The following is a 24,823-nucleotide window of genomic DNA, read 5'->3' on the forward strand; positions in this document are numbered from 1 at the left end:
GGGAAACTCGTGACGGGAACCCCGAATGTCTTCGGTCGCAGGCACGCTGCTCTCATACACCACACAAAAGACACGGCGTTCGCATGCTGACACGCGATAACAAAAGTATCACAAACAAATCTCAACCATATTTGCTTCACACATAGATGTATGCTTCGAATATCTCTGTAGACAGTTTTGTCTTGTACGACCAGTATGACAGACATACAAGAAAACAACACGCCTCGGGCAGTGTGTCTGCAAGTTGTCTTTTGCCATGTATTAGCAGTTAAACAGTTCCTTGTTCAGAGCCGCACGCACGGTCGTCCCTCATCCGATACCCAGTGTGCCGTTCAAAGAAGCCTCAGAATTCAGTTCAAGCAGAAAAAGAAAGCGTTTTTGCTCTTCTCTAAATTATATATGCAGGCCTTTAAGAGTGTTGAAAAGCAAAACTGTAACATTTAAGAATGTTTACGTCCCCTAAAACGCGTCACGCGTTAGGAAGTGAAATGGCGGGCAGTGCCGAGCAAACAAAATGGTCGCCCGTCTATATACCGTACATCTATGAGTGCGCGCGTTGTATATATGTACTAGTATTTATGTTTTCACCCTTGCCCGATCTTTCCACGTCGTGAGGATCGGTCGTGACTGGCGGGGATCGTTCTCACGGCTACCTGAAGACACGACGGAGAAAAGAAAGAAGAAGGAAAAACGAAAACGCGAAGAAACGACACGAGACCTAAGAGAACCAAGAAAAAAAAATAGACGAATGAAAAACAGCACAAAAAGAAAACGCTGGGGCGTTGTATGTTTCCGACACGATCGGGAACCGTACGGAAGGTTTTTGTTGTTAGTTTCCTTAGGATTTTTTTTTTATCGCTTCGATTCTACCTTAATTGTCGACTCCGACTCGTATACATGGATCCTGCTTAATATGCGCATAATCTTTCTTGCCGCGTTTGCGTAAAGGGTAGGAGGTGGAAACCACTTACATAAAGACGCTGGTCGTGAAGGAAGATGCGAAATCGAGCGCCATCTGTGGAGCGGCATCGCAAATGCTGCCCCTCTCTTTCTCCCTCTCTCTCTGTTACAACTCGATAAGATTCGTTTTACGTATACTTTCATACAGGCACACGGCCCAAGCTCTCGTAACAAAACCCGCACCTCATCCCAAAAACCACTTTAACCTAAAAAAAAAAAATCTGGGTTCCACGCGTTAAATTAACGAGAGCATTTGCTGAGCCCCAGCGAGGAACTGAGGAAACATTTTGACCTCCTGCAGATGTTTTCAATGTTCAATCGAAATGTCGATTAAACGGGGACCTTCTTTGCAACGAGACTGCGTCAAAGTGCGGGCACCTCGGTGGGATTCGAACCTTACACCTAATACAGCGGTCTAATACATCCTACAAGGGAGTCTGCAAACATGTTCAAAGCGTATATAAATAATACTTTTTTTTTCTTATTAGACAGCTTACAACTGTTATTCTACGTTAGAAAACCGACGTCATCGTAATGCCCTAGTCCCACCAGAACAGAAACAAACGATAGCAACAAGCCTCAAATCAGTCTTTCGCGATTTGACAGGCTCTATAGAATAACGGAGGCTATGCTCAAATACGAGCATCATGCACGCGAAGGTACTATCTTTGGCAGGCTCGCAATCATTCGTGCTTCCTTCACGAGCACGGAACGACTAAACGCCAGCCAAAGCTACCATCGCGAGCATGCTGCATGTGTTGCAGGCTTGTCGCTGTCGGTTGTTTCTGTTTGTCGCTCTAGTGAGCCCAAACTCTCGTGGGCGTACTAAAGACTCGGACCAACCGAGGTGGCGGTCATTTAAGTCTCAGTAAGAATTGTATTGGCGTCTCCCGCTCGTTGCTCGCCCTCCAGCGGCAAAAACGGGAAGCGCTCGAGTGAGGGTCCCCCGGTCACGGAGGTCACGGTGGAACTGCTCGTGATCATGGCACGCGAAATGTCATTTCCGGATGCAGACAACACTCGTCACTGTCCCAATGTAGTGCTGCGCATGCGCGTCGTCGCCACGCTCCAGTCTAAGACCAAAGTTTGGGCCCGCGAATGCGTAATGTAGAACACTCAACGCTAGCGCAAACGCACAGTGCTTGCGTTCGCTCCGTATACGCAATGCTCTCACTTCTGTTTCACCGGTTTTCAAAGCCAACGAAACGTGCTGCAGTGATGCAGACGCGCAAGCGGATAGGCGTTCCTTCGAACTGGGAGGGCTGAGATTGGCAAAAAGAAACTAATGTTCTACGAAAATTTGTAATTTTTTTTTATTTATTTATTTAAAACAAAAAAAAAAGGGGGGGGGGGGGGTGCTTGTGCCTTGAAAGGATTGATTGCGACTTTGGAAATTTTGCCGATTGCGACTTTGATAGAGCCATATGCTTTATCCACTGTTAATGTAATGTTATATGAATCTCTCAGATTGTCTAAAATGTTTCTATTGATTTTAGACTATGTTTACTTTATAACTTGTTAATTAAAATGCTGCAGTTGGCACCAGTAGGGATGGTTTGCACACTTTCAATTGCCATACTTGTTCTCGCACTTGAAATTAAGTCATAAGAAACAAATTTAGATTAGGTCTTGAAAAACTACGAATTAAAATATCTTGATTGTATCATTATTATTAATACAAATCGCGGCAACGTGGGCCCATCAATAAACGCCATGACCACAAAAATACGCCGCTTAATCATAATAGCCTTTCCAGAAAGGTTTCGTTTTGTTTTAGTTTTAACATATGAAAACATCTGACATCGTTGTCAAGATGGACGAACAGCCAAACACTAGATGTAATATGGAGTCCTAAACATCACGAGTTACTTACAAAACAAAACAAAAAGAAACACTTCTGCTGTATGACTCGATTTCCCTCTGGGTTTTTGTAGTGAGAACAGCGTTTCTTAATTTATACATTTTGTGAACATATTCTAAACTCATTATTCGTACAAATATTTTGTAATTGAATTGATTTCGTTATTCTTGTGCTGTGAAGACTGCTAAAGCAATTAATCATATAAGTACCCAAAACCCTATTAAAAGACTCGCAGTTCATTATTTCACGTGACAATTATCTGAGCGAGAAAAAGCAGCAAGAACAGGCAAATATCAGCACAGACTTTTTTCAGCACATACAACATTCTGTGTTATCTGTAAGGTGTATGAAGGACCCTGTCTTTTTTGCAAAATATTTAGAATTGCCTAGTCCAGACCCGTATGTCACAAAACAAACAAAAAGTTTCCGCGAACAATTTTGTTAGGTCAATAATTACGCTGTGACACACATCTTGAATTAGAAGAGAAACTCCAGAAATTAAATCCAAGCTAGTTTCGGTTTCATTCCTGAATTATAACGTGCCTCCCGGCGTAAATATTACGTTAAAAAGAGGTGACCTGCGTTCATAACAGCCTAGCGTCCTCGTATAAGCGGGAATGGTTCGTGTCGCTCAGTGAAGCCAGCACACTAGACAGGCTCAGCAACTGGTACACCAGCATGCATCTCCTATCCTCACTCTAACCGCCATTATGAAAAACGAGCGGCGCCACCTATACTGAATTGGAGTCACGAATAACTGGCGTGCAGTCGTGCAATCGCATACGAGGAATAAACATCCCAGGTTAACGGCAATAATCCCTGGAGAAGGGGAACAAGGGCGAAACGCAGATCTCCGAACACAGATATATCGGTGAAAATTGTACGGAAATTACCGAATCGCTCATTTATAAACTACAGTGTTGACATCAGGTACTTTTTAAAAGCCAACAAAATCCGATTTGAGAGTCGAAGTCGTCGCAAAGCACGTGTAATCCGTTACTTTCGAGCTGTAATTCGTTAAGTGCACGACTGAAGTTCGTTACCTTGTTGCAACTTCGTGGAAGCGGAACTCGACGCATTAACGAACCGTTTGGCACGTTTCTTTTTACCAGTTCCGTAGCCCGCCGCATGGGCATTTCAACATCGCTTGTTACACTAAGACAGATGATCGCTGCTTTTAAAAATTTTTTTTCTCGCCGCCTCTTTCTCTAGTTTATCCATTTTTCAAACAGAGGTGACTTCGCGTGCACTTTCGTAATTAAGGTATATTCGTTATTTATTTTAAAACTAAAATAAAATGAAAATTGCATAGAACACTATCACAAAAGAAAAGTTCCCGTTGAGCGACTCCGAAACTGCTTTTATTTTGGGGGTCAGCGTCCGAAATAGAAGCACCATTTCGGAATCTCTCCTGCCTCAAAACGTATCCCGCTATGTAAATATTCAGCCTATCTTTAGGGTTGTCTACGGCTCTGAGAGGATGCTGCTTCCCACTAATAGTCAGTTAGGTTTCCTACGACTTCACAAGCAGCGAACAGATAAACAGGTCGTACAAAAGGCCCCTTCACAGAGATAACGTCTTTTTTGGTGACTGCACAGGCATTTGGGATGAACCGAGCCCAGTTGTGACGCCACCAAAGTTGCCGATGCGATCACTCGGAAAGAGAATACATAGAGCTATTTAAATCAAGATTGAAGTGGCTACTGGTTCCCCAATAGCCACATATACCATTTACACGCCTTATCCACCAGGTTATTCAAATGCTCGAGTCTTCGCACGGAACAAGCGAGGCAACACGACTACCGATTGTTTAATGGAGGTGTCCTTACGAACGCTCAAGCGCGCGCGTATCGGCTCCCTGCGCGTATCGGCCGAGCGTGGGAAAGATATCAAGCTGGAAGTAATTCAGGACGACCTTTTGAGCGACGGCTCGTTTGTTTCGCTTTCGTATAGCCAACGACGCGTTTGACTGATCGCTGAATCACATCGCACGCTTCGCTATGGAAGTTCCGTCGTGGCTCTGAAGGATTAGAGATCTCGACAACACAGGATAGAGCCACACGAGTGTTTGTACGGTCTTGGGATACTGGCAGGCTCTCTTTTTTCTCAAAGCACGATTCTGCAACGACCGGCCATCTCTTCAGCAATCAATTCTCAGTTCGTAAGCTCATGTATATGGATCGGAAACGCATAGTAGTCGCCCAAACTTCCTTGGTGGAAAGCCAGAAAGCCACATTTAGACTGCTCGAATACATCATACACAAGATGCGATGTTCGCACGCGCATGGTGAGAGAATTGTCTGCGCAGAATTAGACTCAATCTTGTTGAAAGTATGCTTGCTTCATACATATATGTGTGTTTCGAGCATGTATGCCATACTGTCATCATGGTTCATTCTACGATTGTGCGAACTATGTCGATAAATATAATTAGTCATCGCTAATACAACCATATATAGCACAAAGAAAAAACGGGGCTGTCGTTTTACGGTGTTTGATTCGCTGCAGATTCTGTCGAAATGCGGTATAGCGTTGCTTGCCTTCTATGAAGGCTTGCTTTTCTATCCATATCGCTCTCTCTTTCTGCACTGGTGTATTTTTTGCCACATCGAGCACGGTTACTTATCACGTCGCCGTTCTGTCCAGCTATATTATGTTCAGCTCGCTCCCCTCTCCTGCGAGTCATTCCAAAGACCAGGCACATCATCCAGTGAATTTTTTTTGTTTGTTTGTTCGTGTAGGTGACATAAAGAAATACTAGCGCCTTTAAAAAAGTTAAAAGAGAAAGTTTGCGCAGCAAGTAAATCGCATTCTTCTTTCTCTATCTCTTAAAGTCTGTCCAAGAATATTTTAGGTATACAAGAGACCGTGTAAAGCACACTCCAAGACCTCGCCGATGAAACCCTTGCCCAAAATGACGACGTTCTTCTCCGCGCATGCGCGATACGTGCCGGCAAAAACAAGCCCAAGCCGAAAATGGTATCCGCCGGCTTTGCAAGCGCCCAATACCAGTCATCTTCTTTTCAGCGGACGGCAAGTTCCCTGTAATACCTGGCGACAGACTCGGACCCCGCAAACCCGTGTTAGCCTCTAATCCAGCAGCGAAGCCAAGTCGAGCCGAGTCGACCACAAATCTGCGTCCCATACCCCACATTATACACTGGTGCCCTTTGTGCATACCGGCCGCCATAGAGGCGGTAGCGGTCCATACGCACCATCTCAAAAAAGAAAAGTCGGCACAAAATGGAAGTACAACGAAAGCCTCATAACGACAGGTTGTATAACAGACGACGTTTCGTCTACCGTCCGTTTGGCGGTCTCTGGTTGTTACGTCTTTTATTTGTACAGTTGTTTTCCTTAGCAGTTCCGATGGTCGGAGAAACTCGAAGAAGGCGTACAGAATGGCGTGGGGGAGGGACAGCGGGACTGGGTCCTTTCTTTTATTTTTTGAAAAGGGGATCACAGAATCCGGCTTCAAGTCCGGTCGGTTAGCGCGCGCCAGAGTACAAGACGAGCAGACGACGCCGACGCCACGGCCGATGCGGCGTCTGCTACGGCCCCAAGCGCAGTCTGCTACGCGGTGCCGCGGGACCTCCATTTTTCTCCTAACCCTCAATCAGTGCGTGTGTACGGCCACTGCGGGCATCTATCCATTCCGGCGCGCTTTGCTCTCTTCGAAAATGGTGAATAGGGGCTAACAAACAAAGGAAAGACAGAGACCCGGTCAGAACAGGTGCTTTCTTTAAAGAGGACCCCTTTCACTCTCTTGTTTGTCTTACAGGGGGGAAAGGGGGTGGGGAGGTTACTCCGGGTTGCTGCAGGTTCTGCAGTAGAGGTGTACGAGTCGGAATTGGGAATATCTTTGGAAGTGTGAAGAGCACGCGTGCCAAAGACACGCAGAAATCATCGGACGTGCACTCAGTTAGGCTTTTATCACTTTATATTGAGAGGCAATGCAGTGCAGCTATTAAAATCGACACGAGGGTTAAATGCTTTCTTCTTGAGTACTTCTCCTTCAGTTGCGCAGAAAGTGCCTATCTGCTGCTGTTGGTGAGGGAGTATACTTTCCAGTTTAAGTTTGAAGAAGAAAATGGATAGGGCTTATTTCTATCGCTCTATATTCGTGGGTGTTGTCTCTGGTGCTGACACGAAGTCGACTGGCCGCCAACTTACCAGTACCGGGATGGTACCGCAGTGTACGTCCCGTGGTACTAGTTAAGAAGCCAAAAGATTACGTCTCGCGGTGTAGTTACACAGATTCAGACAAAGCTAATAATAGAGTACGACCGAGAACGAACTTTATTCGAGCGAAAACGTATGAGTAAACGTGATTAGCCGTAGCGCCATGAAAAAATAAAAGAAGAAACATTTAGCTTCTGTTTTTTATTCAAACTAAGAAGAATCTTTACGTAAAAAAAACGTTTACTTAAAAAAAGAGAAACTGAGGTAGCAAAAACAAAGGTAGCCATTAGACGGTTACTCAACCACATTTCTTCTTTTAGAAAGATCTAGCCGCGCATGTTTCATGTCTCCAATTATCGGTCTATCTGGGCGTCCATCTAGCCGTCTATCGGGCTTATTTAATTACATCGGGAGCGCGGCATGCAAACTGGAGTTCCGGCTCAGACGACCTCTGACACCGACCTTCGACTGCCCCGAGGCTCTTCTCGGGCAGGGAGAGAGAGGGCAGATAGACCCCAGTTTGCACGGGTCACCCCAACGATTAAAGTGGCCGCCAGCAACCCCCCTCCTTTCCCTATAGCCTCCTCTCCCCGTTTACCTGTTCCTCAGCCCCCTTTCCACGTTGGTCCTTTCACTCTCGGTCTTCGGAGACGGGAGCAGACGATACGACGACCGAGAATACATATATACGTCTGCTAAGCTAGAGGGACACTTCACCCTCATTGTGGGGTGCGACGGAATATATATAGTATATGTTTCCAGAATTTCATCATTCGAGAGTTCATTCGAGGCACAGAACGTATGGTTTAAGACGAGTGCATCAAAAGTTCTACTCAAACCAGGGTGTGCATAAGTGGATGGTTGGGTGGATTATGGATGGAGCTGCTAAAACCTTCGAATCGGGCGGTGAATTACGCCACCTAGCGGTGCTTCTTTCCTTTTTTTTTTTCCTTTGTCAGCTGCTAACATACATATTAAGATTAAGTCATCTCTAGTCCCCGGCTCCAAAAGCGATAATAAAATGCTCGGAATGCACCACGCCCTTCATTTCTTAACCTGTAAATTACTGTAGTGGCCGCCACAAAAAAAAAAAAAAAAAAAAATCTTTTAAATCGGAGTTTGATTGGCGGTGATGTCGGACACAGGTGCCCCGAGGTTTCCTTAAATTAATTCTGCGTTGCCGGATTCGGTGCATAGACTGGCTTCTGATAAGGGCCTGCTGTCCCCGGGCTCTTTAATTGAGACAAAATAAATAGTATATATGTACTCGTCAGTATTATGATAAAAGACGCGTGTCATCGTAAATTGTAACCTCCTCTAAACTAAAAAAAAAAAAAATAACTTTTGAAGGCGCGAGGTGTAGCTCTCGAACCTTGGATGATCGCTTTTTCGAGCAATACTTGGCGTTCACGCTCACTGCCTTAGTTCCTTATCTGATATAAAGCGCGACCATAATAGCTTTTTTACTGCTCTCGTCCTGCAAGGAAAAGAAAACTGGGAGCTTCCAGTTTCCGTTGGTGTACATTTGTCGCTTTTTATTCGTCCGAGCTAGAAACACGTGTGGTTTGCAGTACTTCATAAATAAAAGAGGAAAAATATATATATTGGCTAATCTTTGGTACCAAACGCCGGAAAAGTGTGCTCTGTCTTAAAGAGGCACTGTCAGGTCAAAATCTTTTTTTTTTTTTTAAATTTTATTATCCGAAACGATTGGAAACGATACCTTGGCATTACCCTCAAAATTCGAAACTTGTATTTGAGAAGTAAAAAAAAAAAAAATTCCAAAAGCCGAATTTGAAGTTCTTGCGCGATCCGCGGCAGTGCAGTGACGTCAAAGATTGAGTCGTCCTGCAACTCGAGTTTCTCTTACAGCTCCGTGACGTCTTCGCCCGCGTCTCGCGATCAACCGCTCAGTGCGTGCTCCTAATCGCTGTGAGCAGACATCGCTTCATTTCCGAGTTCGAAGTTCTTTTAGGTCTCTTTCAGTGATCTCAAATTCTTTAAAACGGTATGTGGTCGAAGAGAACGCGCAGCGGACTTTTGTGAGCGACGTGAAGGGCCACGTCGTGCCGGTTCTGCGTGAAAGGCTGCCCCGGCGGAGTCACAACCGAAACTATGTACACAGACACCAAACCTGGTTGTTTGGACCGTTTGACGATTTTCTTCTCGACATCTGAGGGGCCGTCGGGCACCTAAAGAAGAGAACTTCGTTTGATTCTCCGACTCATCGATCATCCTCAGTGCTACATCCGTCGACCGCCGCCATGTTTTCCGAGGGAGGATAAAAAGCCAGGAGGCGACACCACTCTAAACTCCAATTTTCGGTATTAAAAAAAAAACAAAAAAAAAACGGCCGTAGTGCGTTTGGAATTGCGTTTAGAAACATGTTTAACGAATGCCGTTATTAAATATTATCAAATGTCACTTAGAAAGCTTCTAAATTTCATAATAAATTACGTCAGAAATAAAAAGAAGCGAGGAAATGAGGAGCGAGAGAGAAAGGTGCCAAAAATTAAAAATAAAAAGCATGCGCGCGGGCGGTAACTTTTTTTTGTGTGTGTGTTGTGGTATATTTTTGCGTGTTTATGACTACAACTTGCATCGTCTTTTACAAAAAAAAAAAAAAAAAAAATAGCGACCTTCGGGGTGTCAATACTCCTTTAAGCCGGGGTCACAACGCTAAGACATCGTACAAAAAAAAAAAAAAACAATCTGCAGGCACTGACTGTCTGAGGCGTGTTTGCTCCTCGTACGGCGGTCCTGTCAAATTGCTAAAAAAAACACTGTCTGCAGAGAGGTTTGAAGCATACTCATATGTATGAAATAAACATTTTTCGATCAATGCTCGCAAATAATTCAAATATTATGTCCGCAGCGAGTCCCTTCTCTTTTCTATGATGCATGAGCACTGGGACTGCTGCTTGTGGGAGGAGCACTGAGCACACGAGTCACCCAGAGCCTAGAGTGAAGTAATCCTGAAATCCTCTATTTCCGGATAGCCTTGACCAGTTTGTTCTGGGATTCCCAGACTTGTGTGACTTGGTTGCACAAGATGGAAATTAGCGGTTTGGTTAGAAAAGAAACAAAACAAAAACATCAAAAACAACAGCAACCAAATCAAGCATGCAGACGGAAACAAATTACATGTTGCGCCGAAGATGTGTCAGCGATCGCCCATTCCGTTTAGTGTATGCAATACAGGCACGAGGAGCTACAGCCACAGCTCTTTCAATACTCGAATGTATAGAGTTCCTATATATAGCTATACCTATACGGTAGCAGAGTTGCGTATTCAGCCTCGGCGGGTGGCCGTAGCGCCGGCTTTCCTGCACGGCCCCGGATCCTTTGCTCGTCACGTGACTGAATTCGGCGAATAGCGGCACCGCGCGTGCCGCCATGCGTGAAAGACAGAAAAGGAGGAGAAGGAGGTGGAAGCAGGAGAACACATGCCTGGGAGCGTGCAACGTCGGCGGAGCGACGGTAGCGGTGACTTTCCTGCACGGCGCTGGATGCCTTGCTCCTCACGTGATCGATCTCGGCGAATAGCGGCGTGGCGGCACGGGAAAATCAGATGCGCAACCTTCGGTGGAGCATATCGAGGAACTGTACTCGAATCTAGCCTGCTGTGTCATCGAGCCGGACAAACTACAGCAACTGAAATTACAGTAAATCAAGTGTTTGTCCCCCTTTTCTTTTTGCGTTCCTCAATTCTCGTGGTTTTGAATGAAGATATAATAAAAAAGTAAGCAAACATTGCCTTTAAAAATATAACCGACTCTTTTTTCTGTAGCTTTTCGCGCCACATTTTGTAACACGCGTTAATCGAGTATGAAATCGTCCGCCTGAAGCACGCCCGACGTTGAAATTAAGAGAACAACTAAAGCAGTAAACAGAAACAAGAAACCGATTCGGCGAAATAGCGCTGCAACTAAGTCATCCTCGAAACGGGTTTCCAAAGCGACAGTGCGTGTGCCTACTACCTGTGCTAGGAGAGTATACACGCATGCACTCGAGTGCAATAACGTGCTCTGCGTGCGTGCCGGTAATAATGCCGAAGCGGGCAGGCGAAAGAGTATACAGAGGGGAGGGCGCGCCCAAAAGTTCCCCACCCAGCCGCTGGGGGGCGGCACCGAACGCCCTAACAGCGGCCGTCCAATAGGGCCCCCGTTTCATTCGGCACTTTATCCGCTTCATTCACTGTTTGTTTTTCCTCCATCCGTGTGGGTTGCGCGCGTTCTGATATCGAGGCTGTCCTCCTTTCGTTCCGATGCTGCGGGGCGGCAAGACTGGGAGGGGGAGCGAGCGTGGGCTGGCGCGAGGAGTGCCTCTAGTCCGTTTTATGTTCCGTACTTTTTTTATTATTTTCTTATCATGCCGAACTGGTAAAGCGTAGGTCTTGAAATGGGCGGCGGTCGATGTGCCCCGGGTATTAATGCGAGCGAAACGCGAGGCAGCAGTGTTCGCGTGCAAGTTCTCAACTTAGTACTGAAGGGTGGCATGTCAATCTTTACCCGACTGCTCCATTGGTGACTAGAAGATCACCAGGGGTCACTGTTGCAATTCTCTTTTTTAACACACAACCGCGCAGAATTAAAGAAATAATATATATATATATATATATATATATATATATATCCCCACTTCCGTGCTTGGACGACAATCCACGCTGGGGACGATTCCCATCTTCTCGGAACTGGAGTCCGTGCACTCGCACCTCGTGCTGGTTCAGTTATCAAAAGGTTATTGCGTTACAGCGTTTGCAATAGCTTAATTCGATCGCGAGCAGAATGTTATAGGAGCGAATGCTCACAAGCCGATAGGAGTGCGCTGCGAGACGCGCTGTATAAGTCGCATCATGATGACGTCAGAAGGGAAGGGGATGTTGTAAAAAGAAAACGGAAATCATAACGGTGCGAAAAGGAGACAGACGACTATAAACGGAAATGATCCAGTCGTATTCGTGCACGTGTCAAATTTACAGACGCAAACAACTCCAGCAGATATTTTTTTTTAACTTTTATACGGCGAAGGTGTGGTGTTGTAGAAAGTGAACCCTACGACGAACTGGAAGTAACAAAACACTTTTTTTCTCCCTCCTTCCACAGTGTTCCGGAAACATGACGTCATGCCCGAGGTTCCCATGCTGCACTTCGGTTTCTCCAAAGTGAGTGGAATTTAGTTTCGTTTGCTTTGCGAGACAAAGGGTTACACGCCGTTTCTTCGGCTGTTCCCGCAATCCTATTGGCTGTAGAGAGCGGTAATGAGATGAACGGTGCACGGGCCCTGCGGTTTTTGAAGCTCCGCAGTGACCACCCTATAGTAGCGCACTAAGTTTTGTGAATGGTCCTTAGGATGCCCTTAGGATGTAGCTAGCGTTCAGTGGGGACGTCCTGTGGGCGGGTTCATATAGGACGTCCCCAGAACGTTAAGACATCCTAAAACACCCTAAAGGACGTTTCACAGAACTAAGTGTTCTACCATATAGTGCATGTCCTCCACCATTCTGAAGAGGAAAAAAAAAACTGTAATCCGGCCTCCGGTAAATACAAACTGTTACTATAAAGAATACATTATAATCGGGTTATGCAACTGCAGAGCCTGGCAGACACGGCGAGTCGTTTATGGGTGTCATCGATACCACTTTAGAGACCGACAACCATCCTATAAACCGACGCAGTGTTTACAGACGAGCCCATGTTTGTGCATAAACCAGATTCGCGTGAGGTAAAGCTTCTGCGCATGCGCAGTGCCGACGGCAGCGCCACCCCAGTGGCGTGTGACGTCAGAGAGTTAATTTGGTGTATAAATAAACACTCGCTCGTCAGATCGGCACGCCTGACTCGTCGACCGGCACCTCACACCTCAAAACACGGCGATTGATTCGAACAAATCAAACCACATGCATTAGCTAAAAGGTGAAAAAGTCGGCCCTTCAACACGTGGCAGCCGGAACGAATGAAACGCCTGTCAGTCATCCTAAACCAGTTTTACGCCTCCAAGTTCGATTACGAGTCACCTCCCCTCGAACCTTCCCCTAAAACGCAGCCACGATAAATGCGCGCAGAATGGCAAACTTGGGCGCAGATCGAAACGCGTGCGTCTGCTGAGACGCCCGTAACAATATGGGTGCGGGCTGCGTGTGTGTGTATATATACTAATTATAACTTCGCAGCCTGCGGTTTAACCGAGTCACGTACACTTGTGACCTGTCATTACCTGCTCCCGTACCCCACTACACCACCCAACCGTGGCCCCATCGACCTCTCTAAGCCAGGCTGAAAGCAACAACAAAAAGCAACAACCGAAGCAACGGAGAAAACGTTTTAAAACAAAGGAAGAGGCTCGACGATCGCGAGCGTTGATTATGGGTTGTCGCGGTCAACCTCAGACTATGTAGGTTTATTGCTTCAAGTCAGCAGCTTTATGGCTTGCCGTATGGGTCCCCGGCCTTCCCGTAATCATCTTGAGGTTTCTCGCCTTTCGCGGTGCTTCCTTCGTTTTCTTTTTTTTTTTTTTTTTTAAGTTTTTTTTTTTGGGGTTACGGTTGCTCGATTTTCTTCGTTTCCGTACAACGGCAGCAGACGAGCTGCGATAAGTGTGTCTATGCTCTCCAATTTACACACAGGTGCATTTGGTTTCTTTGTCATGAACTCAAGAAAGATACAATAACTGTGTTTTCAGTAGGGCTATATTAAAACACACACACACGGACATACACACACACACAATTTGACTGCTGGAATAAGTTGTTGTTAACAGCCAGTAAAAATTAACCTGACGGAAAAACAAAGAAAAAAAAATGAAGAAAAACATTAGGACGTCAGGTGACACTTTAAAACACACCTAATTAGATTCGGCTATTCTGTTTTCTAGCAGCACTCACATACGTTCTATACTAACTTAGCACCAAAATCTCAATGTTCCCCCCCCCCCCAAGAAAAAAAAACAAAACAAAACAAAAAAACAATGAAGCTGTTTTGGAGTATAAGGCTACAAGGCCACGCGCGGCTAATGTTTAATTAAAGAAGGAAAAAACAGCAAAAGAAGTAGGGGGCGACACTTTAGCTCCCTAAAGTATCAACAGCCACACCGAGCTCCATAATCTTCAACAGGTTTTTCGCGCGACGAGCGATGCGTCACGATGTCCCCTTCCTAATTGCCCTCCCGTTATTAGATTAGAACCAACCTTCTTCCTGAACCGCCCAACAACAACAACGTCAAAGCAGCGTCGTGTGTCTCCAAACATGCTCCGCCATTCCCCCAACCTTCTTTCCCGCTCCAGGTTTGAAAAATGACCTCTCGCAAAGTAGCTATAGCGCGTTCCTCGTTGTTACACTTCTTTGATTACTATTGAATCCCTGGCGCCGTTTATCCGTCTTCGTTCGAACGTCGTACAACTAACGACCCGACCTTCTGCGTTCCAAAGCTCGCACCCCACTATGTTTTTTTTTTTTTTTTTTTTTAATTTATAGATTTGTTCTAGGCTAGAAGCTCTGACACGTATCTCTATTCACCGTGGGATCCGAGCGAGCACTCACGTACGCGATCTATGCTATAGCATATAAAACACCCGCCAGCAGAACGCAAGCTCGGCACCTTTTGTGTCTCGGAGGGGTTCCAAATTGCGACTAAATTACGGTGAGCGAATAAGAGGCGAAGATTCTCTCCCCACCCCGAGGGTATAGCTCAGACGGAGGTTCCCGGATGACAGAACAAAACACCTTCTACACCCCCCCCCCTCCCCATTTCTCTTTCTCTCTTTCTCTCTTTCTCTCTCTCTCTCCACCCCTCCTCCCCCCGCTTAGGGGTCGAACGAAATGCGTCAAAAACAACCCATAGCAACGACTATACTATAAACGCGATAGCGGTAGAAGCAAGCGAACAGACGAATCTTAAAACAAAATCCCTAATAGCTAGCAGGCATGACAACAATACGAGAGGGAGGAGGTGGGGAAGGGAAAAGACGGTACTGACCTCTGACCTTTCCGAAGGTCTGCGATGTGGCGGAGCCCGCATTAACCTCTGACACTCCGGGCCGTCCCATCGCCATCGCTGTAACGCGATGGCGGACGCGGCTCTCGTCTAACATGCGCATGCGCGGCGGAGCGGTGATCCGCGCGTTATGTAATGCCCCGTGTCCTTAGGCGGTGTTATGGTGGCCGCTCCGCCAACCAGAGGAGAATGGGCTGTTATTTACTTTGTACGCAGCTGCGCCATCTTTTGTTACCTTACCGGTCATCGACCGTTGGATGTTTGCAAAAAGAATGCCGGCTAATGGCTTCGATTCGTTTTCATAATTCGGAGGGTCGGCCTGTCATTAGATCATCGCCTGGTAGTTCCGGTGTGATGAATTCCAATGTGGTCATTCACTATAACAATACAGTTTATGCTGTCCGTAGGCATGCAAGATTATCGCGAATCCATTAGTGCGCGATGATTCCTCATAAAACCGCCAGAGCGGCTGTTATTTGATAATCACAGGAACAGCCTCCGTTCCACAGCGAGGCTTATTGGCATTTGAATTTAATAATTCCGAAACGGTCGGTACTGACATAAGAGCAAAGGGTTGGTTAGGATAGGGCCAGCTTGAACTGGGGAGACGGAAAACGTAAAAAAATCAGAGATAGAAGAAAGAGACCGAGATAGAGATCTCTGCCTCCATTTTTATCTCTTCTAAATCTGTCTCTCCCTCTCTTCTATCTCTATCTCTGTCTCTTTCTTCTATCTCTGATTTTAACGGGTTTTTTTTTTTTTTTTTTGCTCTCGCAAGTTTGAGCTAGCCCGTCACCAAGGAGTGGTCTGGGCAATCAATTAATTAAGCACCAGAAAAAAAAAAGGCGCTGGGGCAGAAGCACAGGGACGACGAAAGACCAAAAGAGGACAAGGCGCCTTGTTCCATGTTTTTTTGGCCCCCCTCCGTCCCTGCGTCTCTTTCAGTGCCGCTTTCCAGTACGGGACGTTGTATAGGCTCGAAAAAGTCGGTCCCTACTAAATCCGCAAAAAAAAAAAAAAAAATTAAAAAATCGTGTCTCCTGTTGGACGGCTACGTCCTTCAAAGTCTTCCGTCACACGTAACGTCGTTGACGACGGCGATGCACATCTTCCAGCAACTGGAAAGTCTCGTCGTCGTCGGAACCTAATCGCAGTGAATACTGCGGTGCGGACAATTTTTTGAATGACCAATGTAGAAACATGCCTCAGGCTGCAGACTTTCTTTTGTATGATCTATTTCAAGTTCGACTGCATGTGAATGCCTCCTCTCCCCTCAACCTGGTTTCGTATACAAAAAAAAAAAAAAAGTAGAGTAGTAGAGCATTTTTCTCTTTGCCGATGCCATGGAGAGCTCGTCAAGAAAGGCAAGATGGCCTTTTACTCGCCGTGTACCATACCAGGATCCAGGAGTCACGCGACTCATCCCGCACCAAGATAAGGACGGCCCCTCCACCAAACAAAGCGCGTATTATAATTCCCTGGCGTTTTATACGGCTTATTTATTTCTTGCTCTCTTTTTTTTTTTTTTTTTAAGAAAAAGGGCGGCGAATAATTCACTTCGAAACAACGCCAGGTACAGCAGTAACAACAACAACAAGAGCAAGAAAGGGCAACAGGACCGGCGTCGTATAAAGGCGGAGCGAAATTGAGCCCCCTCCTTTCAGTAATTGCTCGCCAAGAGGCGTATGTACAGCGGCGAACGTGAAGCTGCCCTCGCCCAATCACGACCCCAGATCACGACTCGCGCTGGCGATATGCTACGTGTATCCACCGGCCGACACCGCCGCCACACCGCAACGCACGTAAACCCCCCTCTTTGTTCGTTATTGCTGTCGGTGTTGTTCTTATGCAGCTTGCGAGGAGGGCTGTATATCAAGCAGAGACGCCGCCCGCTTTGTCTGTGGCTATGGCTACTGCTCTGCTTTTTTGCTGGTTACCTCCTCAATTTCCTCTGCTCTTCTTTTCTTTTTTTCTTTTTTTGTTGACGTTTACGGTGCCGATCGGTGTCTACTCGTACACATTAAAGAAATGTTGGAACACAGAGCAAATTCACCATGTCGCCCCCCCCCCCCCCCCCCCCAAATAAAAAGGGAATTGTCAATGATTTTTGAATTAGTGTCGAAAAAAAATCATAGCGAATAACTAAGCTTGAAATAAGATTAGGCAAAAATAAATGCGATATGCGCAGAGTTCCACTTGTTGATTGTCCCCGCGCACACTGCAGTTTTCGGACCTAAACGTACGTCAAGCTGCGTCAATCGCAGAGATTTTTTTTTTTTTTTTTCCGCCGTAAGTGGTTGTTTTCGTGTTCTGCGGGAAAGTGAATTCTCCGGCTTTTTCTGGTGTGCATTCTCTTTGTGACGTAACGACAGGCTATGCTGCACAAAATAGCGTCGATGTGAGCAGACGCGGTTTCCTTTTTTTTTTTTTTTTTTTGAGAAGTGGCAACGCTTGCACATGTTTATAGATGTGATGTGATGGGACAAATTCCCCCGTTAATCTAAATATTTCGTTCTAAATATCTTAATAGCATTGCTCCCAGCCCTAAGCAAAAGTAATACGTGCTCTTGAAGCGTGCTGGCAATAATGACAGATTTTTCCCCTATAGAGCTTTTTTTCAAATCAGTGTAAGTCTGCTATCGATGATATATCGATGTTTGCGAATGTTAATATCAATAACTAAATATGTGGAGCTTTCATAAAATTTCCAGATATGGAGTCTACTTGTGACCACCGCCTCAAAGTCGTGCTTATTTTCATGTCCGAACCATTCCTCACTTAAATTGGGATTTCTCTAATGAAATAATTTATATTGAAGTTAAGGTGATAAAAGAGACTAACTTGCAGAGACTTCCTAGAAAACTAACTGAAAGTCAAGAAAAATAGTTCTAGTTCAAAACTTATGTATTTCTCTGTCCTTTAGGCCTTTTTCCGCAGTTAGTCGCCGCCTCCTCTCTGCACACCAGGAATGGTTTTTGGTGACCAAGAAAACTTTCGAAAACTAGTGCACCTCTGTTTTTGTTTTACAAACGAAGGCAAGACAGAATTATGCCGTGGTGCAGTCAAAACGTTGGGTCATTATCTCCGGTCTGTTATGTATAAACCGCATGTAAGCGCTTTGACGAGAGACGAGTCAAGCGACGGCGACACGCTGGTTCAGTCGCGCGATGAAGCAAACCGCATGAAAGCGACGGGAGCAAGCAACCAAGGCGATGAGTGACGTTTTCTAGAAATCCAAAAACCGAGCGACGCGACGAGCAACAGTGAGAAACCTCCGTCGCTCGTCGCTGACTCTCGTCGCTTATGCCGTCTCTCGTCTCATCGCTCGCCAAATTGCTGGCATGCGGTTCCGTCTTTAGTGACCACTGGCATATGGCACGACTTAGGCGCCACCAAAAACGACGGACGGCCACGTCTGCTACTATTGCGCATGTGCAATGGCGACCCCGAAAAGAAGCCCATTTCTTCACTATTGGGTATCCAGCATTTTCGTATAAAACCTAGATGCCAGCTTAAGTTGTGCATGTTAAGAATAAGCAGGTCAGTAGATTTTCACTATATTACGCTCTTTCGCGCGTGAGTTGACATGTGGTGGCGCCATTGTGCAAAGAGCCCCGCACCATTTCCGGTTCTGAACTAGACGGCGGGTTTCGCGGTATTTTCGAAATCACATATTCACGCTATCTTCTCGAAATGGCCACTTATAGCACTGTCAGACTTAATTCACTCTTATGGTAAAAGAACGACGAGTAAAAAAATTAGGAAATATACGTGAACCGGAAGTGTGCCGAGGCTACCCAGTAGGTGGCGCCACATGAATTTGTTTGCAAACACAGAAATGACGAATATCAGTTTCAATACTACGACAAACATACATTTTAACCCGTGTCACTCCAATTCGTCTTCAAGATCAATCGGTTTCTACTCAGAAAACGAGGTTACGTTTTTGCGATGCTTCACTGCAGACTACGGTGACATGCGGTAGAAGTTCTAAGCACAGCTTGTCTTCTCTGAAGGCTTGCTTCTCTGCCCAGCCGAACGTCGCCCTCTCTTGCCTCCGATACCTCTTCGGCACGTCGAGTGCGGCCATACTCAGCACGTCGCCGCTTCAGTTCAGCAATCTCCTCTTCAGTTCGTTCCTTCCTCTTGCGAGGCATTGTAAAGTGGACTGCGGCGCACCCCGTGAGCGACGTGCGGGCGACAAGGAGGAGAGAACGGCACATAGCGTGCCGCACACCCGCACATGCGCACATTAAGGAGGGCACTGAGGGCATCACGTGTAATTCACTCCCCCATCGCATGCGCTTCGATGTAATACGCGGAATGTTTTAGGGACGTGAGGTAAAGAACCGTTACCACATTTAAAACCATTCATGCAACAGAGGATGACTATGCAGAAAACTTCCCACGGTCCTACTTTCTCACAGCCCGCTACGAGAGCCAATCACAGCTGTGTATACAGAAGGAGCTCGGCATATGACGAAAGCCGATAAAGCCGTCTCGACCTAAATGTCAACGGGACGTGAGCATACGAAACGTGATGATCAGTGTCACATCGCAGACGTGTTCTATAGGTCGAAGCGTTTTTTGTCAGTCTCTTCGTTCATCGAGTTCACCATGTGGTCGGCCTTACGAGTGTCATGCAGAAAAAACAAACGGGCGGGCTTCATTCTTTTTTTTTTTTCTTTTTTTCAGGGTGCAGAACAAAGGAAAGTGAAATCAGTCACGTGTGCATACACTGCCGCCGTTCGGTCATATCGCATCCCGAGACAGAACCGCGCATTGTTCGCCGATGATGTAACTCTCCGCAATTTTCGTCGAGCCAAACTTCACCGTCAGCGCCCACACCGAAGACAATCGTGAGATCGCGGACTCGGCGCACTCTGCAAGGCGCCTCCCACACATTGCGAAGGAGTCCACACTAACAGGATTCACGTAAACCGAAAACTGAAAACAAAAACAGAAGAGAGGTTGAACTGAGAGAAAGGGAAGGTGATCGGCGGCGGATGTCTCGATGACTTTACTGCGTCCAACAGCGCTTCTGCCGTCGCCTCCCCTTGCTCCAGTTGTGAAGAGAACGGAACGCAGGTGCTAGTGTGTCTCCTTTAACGCTCCACCGTAAAAGAGACGGCCATCGGACGTCGTAGTCGGTGCGAGGTCCTTTGGAGATAGCGTCGGATCCGAGCGTGTTCAATAAAAAAGGGACCCTGCAAGGGCGTGCTTTACGACGCCCGGATGACGGCTTATAGGGCCGGCAGGGGCTCGCGTGTGAAGCTGTCCTCATCGATGATCCTGCACTAAAACGGAAGAGCGCCGCGCGCTCAGGGAACACCGCGGTGCCTTATGACCAGGATATGATTGGCATTCCTCGGGGTCTTCGAGATCAGTCACGCGATCGAGCTGCTACGACCCGCTACGCTATGGGCGACTCCGTGACCCCTGCATCCCTGACAAAGGTCCTGGTGCAACTCATGCGTCTATATGCTTGTTTTTGGCGATGGCATATGCTGGAGTCTGTTGGCAAGTTTTTTGCAACAACTTTGCCATTTGCAACAACATAAGCCTGCCGCCAGAGCAGGCACGCAGCCGGGGGGTGGCCTATGGGGCCCGCCCCCCCCCCCCTCCCCCCCCCCTCCCCCCCCCCCCGAAATCTTCCATTTCGCTGGAACCTCCTCTCCCCCTCCCCCTCATACAGCATTTTGTCATGGGCGCCCCCCCCCCCCCCCCCCCAAACAAAAACCTGGCTACGTGCTTGCGCCAGAGCATACAGTTCAGTTCGCAGTGAAGTGCTACACTGCAATGCGTCTTGCCGCAGTTCTAAACTTTGCATCCTCTGCAGGCTCGCTTTCGTAGAGCACGCCTGAATCGAAGAAAAGTGATCGAGCTCCTGGCATGGCATCTATATCCCTTTGGCAGTAGAACAATGCCGACGAAGATGTTAGCATATACGGTGGTCGGGACTAGGAAAATGCCAGTCGCATGAAGTTGAGGACACTATGGCTTATTGCAGGATGAGCTGACCCTAAAAGAACGACTATATAGTATTGATGAACGACGATTTCTTTGTTCTGCAATATGTGCCGTTTCAAGGTCACATGCCGGACATTTTTCTCATTACGCCCAACGGTTCGGTTCAAGCTGTAATTATAGGGAACGTCTAGGAATAAATGCCCCATGAAAACGAATGATTTGAAGTATGACTTTGTGAAGAAGGTGACGCAAAACTGTCCACGAGGTGCGTCAACAGTGGGTGTGAATTGAGCGGCTCATCTTTGTTTTTTTCGTTCCCTCGAATTGCAGGCAATGAGCGGCTTCCTGATGATGATGACGCAAAATGGCAAGCTGCTCTACATCTCCGACAACGCGGCAGAGTACCTGGGGCACTCGATGGTGAGTTCCCTCTTCCGTTCCATTATCTGAGGATCTTCATACTTCAGAAAACTCCTCGGAGGTTGTGTAAGTGGTGAAAATTTTGACGCTAGTTTCTGTGCACCTCTAGCTATTATTTGCACGATAACGGATCATGAACTCTGTCGTGTTTTCCAGGCATATAAACCGGTTTTCTCGCGCTCTCACTGCTTAGCCATTTTTGTATTATTCGGGAGCGGTTAATCCCCAATATGATTTACTCTATCTGAGTGTATCTTATACCGATTTATAGAGCAATACAGTGTGCAGTGAATGAAAATGTTAGCTGATGTCAAAAGCCCGGCTATTGTCGGCTCGACATGATGGCCTGAATCCTGATTCCGTCGTTAGGCTAGTCTGGGTCGGGCTAGTTACGTAATGTTCGGTAGGTATAGGCTCAGACAGGGCTAACCTTCTGTTGGGTTAAGCTGAACTGTCGGTAAACGAGAGCATCGCTAACAGCGAACTTCTAAAATGTTAACTCGCATCCGCCCTTAGCCGAGGCAACACCGCCTAGAAGAATCAAAGTCTGTGAGCGGCCTCCGCTACCCCCACGTGACGCTATCAAACTCTGATGGTACAGAGTCTGATGACGTCACTGAGTCATCAAACTCTGATGACTCAGCGATCGAGCCCGAGTCTGCGTCCTTCGACGCATTGTTTGAAGAAGAAAGCTCAGCCGACCGCTGACACAGTGCTTGTGTCCAATAGACTCTTCCAAAAATCCCTGTAAGTAACACTGCGCGCGTTGCAATATGGGACGTCTTTTTGTCGTGGAGGACTGGCATGGTTTCGATTTCAATTGACCCGTTGACGAAGTAGTGCATTTCAGCACCGCATAAAATAAACTTAGCGCTCGGTCCCACTGCACCCCTTCATCTTCGCGAGAGTCCCCATTGAAACACGGACCTCCAGCGGCCGCAAGGACCTGCTGCAGGCTTAGCGAGGAGTAGGAGTAGGGCCTTTCTTATGGCCTGGCTACCGCACCAAAGGGCAAAATGACTCTCCCGGCTCACGAATAAATTAACAAGCCCATTGAGGAGAGAATGTGGAACAAGGTGACTGTTCCAGTATATCCATCCCTCCATGTGCCTTGGTAGTCCGGTTTACATAAAAACAAACTCTGGCACGTCAAAAAAAAAAGTACCCATTTTATTTGTATTGGTAAGCAACACTTACAGCCAACACCTACAGGCAACGCCTGGTCATGGCGGAATGTTGTGAAGCAGGCACGTAGCCAGGATTTTGTTTCGGGGAGGGGGGAGAGGAAGCCCCAGCAAAATAGAAAATTTCGGGGGGGGGGGGGGGGGGGGGGGCGTGCGCCCCCCCCCCCCCCTCCCCTGTTTCTTGGCTACGTGCCTGTTGTAAAGTAAGGTTGACTACTCGAAACTGAAACTGTGGCCAAGGGATTTCTAAGATGCTTTGCACGGCACTACGCCGCTAGTTTCGCGTCGAATTTTCGAGAGATCTATTCGCGACTGTGCTCGATTTTACTATCGGTACGTCGAAAACTCGAGTGCACGGGCTATGATTATAATTCTGCGGTGGTGTTGGCTGAAGAAGAATTGGCGAAGATAATCCCACTCCACAATACGTGACGTTTCTTTCATGGCTCTTGCCTTTTGGTTGCTCTCCAGACATTTGCAAGTACGGCCTATGGTCGAGCATTGCTGAGGCTGTGGGTACGCCTCAGCAATACTTGACTATCAGACGATACACCACCACCAGAAGCAATATGGCGGCGGTCAGAAGCCGTACCTGCAAACGTCCCTTTTGAAAGCCCCACCAAGCAACCTTTGAGGTCGTTATGTCTAGGACACAAAGCGTCTAATCGGATCCAAGTCTTCAAATGCCGACGCACACCTCGCGTCCAGTACAGACCGTTTCTTCGTCACGGACGCCATGTTGAATTTGGACGTGAGTTGGGGCAAAATAGCAAATCACTTTACTTGTCGATTGGAAGGCGCTAGAATTCAAGGGGATCGTTCCAATGGGTCTACTTTTTTTTTCTATAAACTATATATATATTTTATTTTAATTATAGTTATGCTTAAAGGAATGCTGAACCGGAATTCAGAGCTCACAACACGAGGCTGGAGCGATAGGCGGAACGCTGCAAAATTCAGAAACATCACTCATCCCGCGATATATCTAACGGATGGCCGTGCTTTTTGGAAAACAAGTGCGCGATTGAACACGGCCGACGGGGCCGACGGGCACGACGGGGCCGACGAGACCTGTGACGTCGCGATTCTCATTCCTTCTCTTCTTCGTCTCATCCCCTGGAGGAGCAGGTGAACTGAAGCGAAAAGAGGAGAGACGCGAGGCCGCTTCCCCTCATTCTCAACTGTTCGAAAGGAATTGTTACGTCACACTCCTCGCTCGATCGCGCCTATCTTTTACGAAAATGCGGCCATCCGTTTGAGATATCCACGACGTATGAGTGATGTTTTGGAGTTTGTAAAGTCCCGTTCAACGCTTCTGCGGCCTTTTATTGCGAAATCCAAATTTCGGTTCACCATCCCTTTACACAATTTACTTTATTTTTTGTCGCCCAACCAAACTACGTTATATTTCAATAAGGCAACCGTCACACGAAGACGGTCTATACTACTAGCTCAGAGTGCATCTCCAAACGATGGTGGACTCGTATAATTCGCGTAGTAGCTGGCGCACACTTTCAAGAAGACTCTATTGGCGCACTTAAAACTAAACGCGACATTAGACACCACAAGAGTGAAAAGAGACACACTTGAGTCGTTTCCCTGGGAATCACTTAGTCGACACGTCGCGCACGGTTGGCCAACACGCCACTTTATCCGCGACAAGAACGAGCGCCGAGCCGACCCATGCGTGTAGCGTTTCTTGTGCACGTCCATTGGGCGTAATGCGTTTGCTGCCTGCGGCGCCGCCCCTCGCCCGACTCCCGAGTTAACTTACGGGTTGCTGTCGTTAGCCACTACTCTCTCTCTCTCTACCACTATCACCCTCTTTCTCTCTATACACTCATATACACTACCCTCCCCTTTGCTCGTTCTCTCTATATTGGAGCCTGCTCGCGCCTAATTTTGCGGTAATCGGGCGATGCATCTATCGATGGCTCGTGACCTCCTCGAGCGAGGAAAGGGGAGGGAAGCTGGGTGCACGCTTGCAGTCCGCGTTCCGGCTACATCCGGCTCAGAACTTGAATGTATACACACGCTAGATAGACGGAGACAAAGCCGTTTGATTGTCCGACCCCGTATACCGAAACGTGAAAGTGATATCGAGCACGTATATACGCATCACGAAAGACAGGTGCACAGCGGTGACGGAGCGTTGTGCCTGTGTCTCCCGTTGTCTCGCGCCTTTCTCCTATAGTCGTGCTCGAAAAGATCGTCTCGGCGAGCTGCCAACTCGTAGGGTCGGGGGAGGAGGTA

At 47.1% G+C, this 24,823-nt stretch overlaps 1 protein-coding gene across 1 annotated transcript in view; it reads left to right on the plus strand.

Annotated features, from left to right (window-relative positions):
• LOC121834798 (neuronal PAS domain-containing protein 4) overlaps positions 1–24,823 on the plus strand; it is a 104,419-nt gene that overhangs the window by 47,084 nt on the left and 32,512 nt on the right. The window contains exons 3-4 of the mRNA XM_042288585.1: positions 12,110–12,168; positions 21,297–21,386. Coding sequence (XP_042144519.1) covers positions 12,110–12,168; positions 21,297–21,386 — 149 coding nt within the window. The remainder of the gene's footprint in view (positions 1–12,109; positions 12,169–21,296; positions 21,387–24,823) is intronic.

The sequence above is a fragment of the Ixodes scapularis genome, unplaced genomic scaffold (assembly GCF_016920785.2).
Source record: "Ixodes scapularis isolate PalLabHiFi unplaced genomic scaffold, ASM1692078v2 PGA_scaffold10__122_contigs__length_95168666, whole genome shotgun sequence".
Classification (NCBI taxonomy): Eukaryota; Metazoa; Arthropoda; class Arachnida; order Ixodida; family Ixodidae; genus Ixodes; species Ixodes scapularis.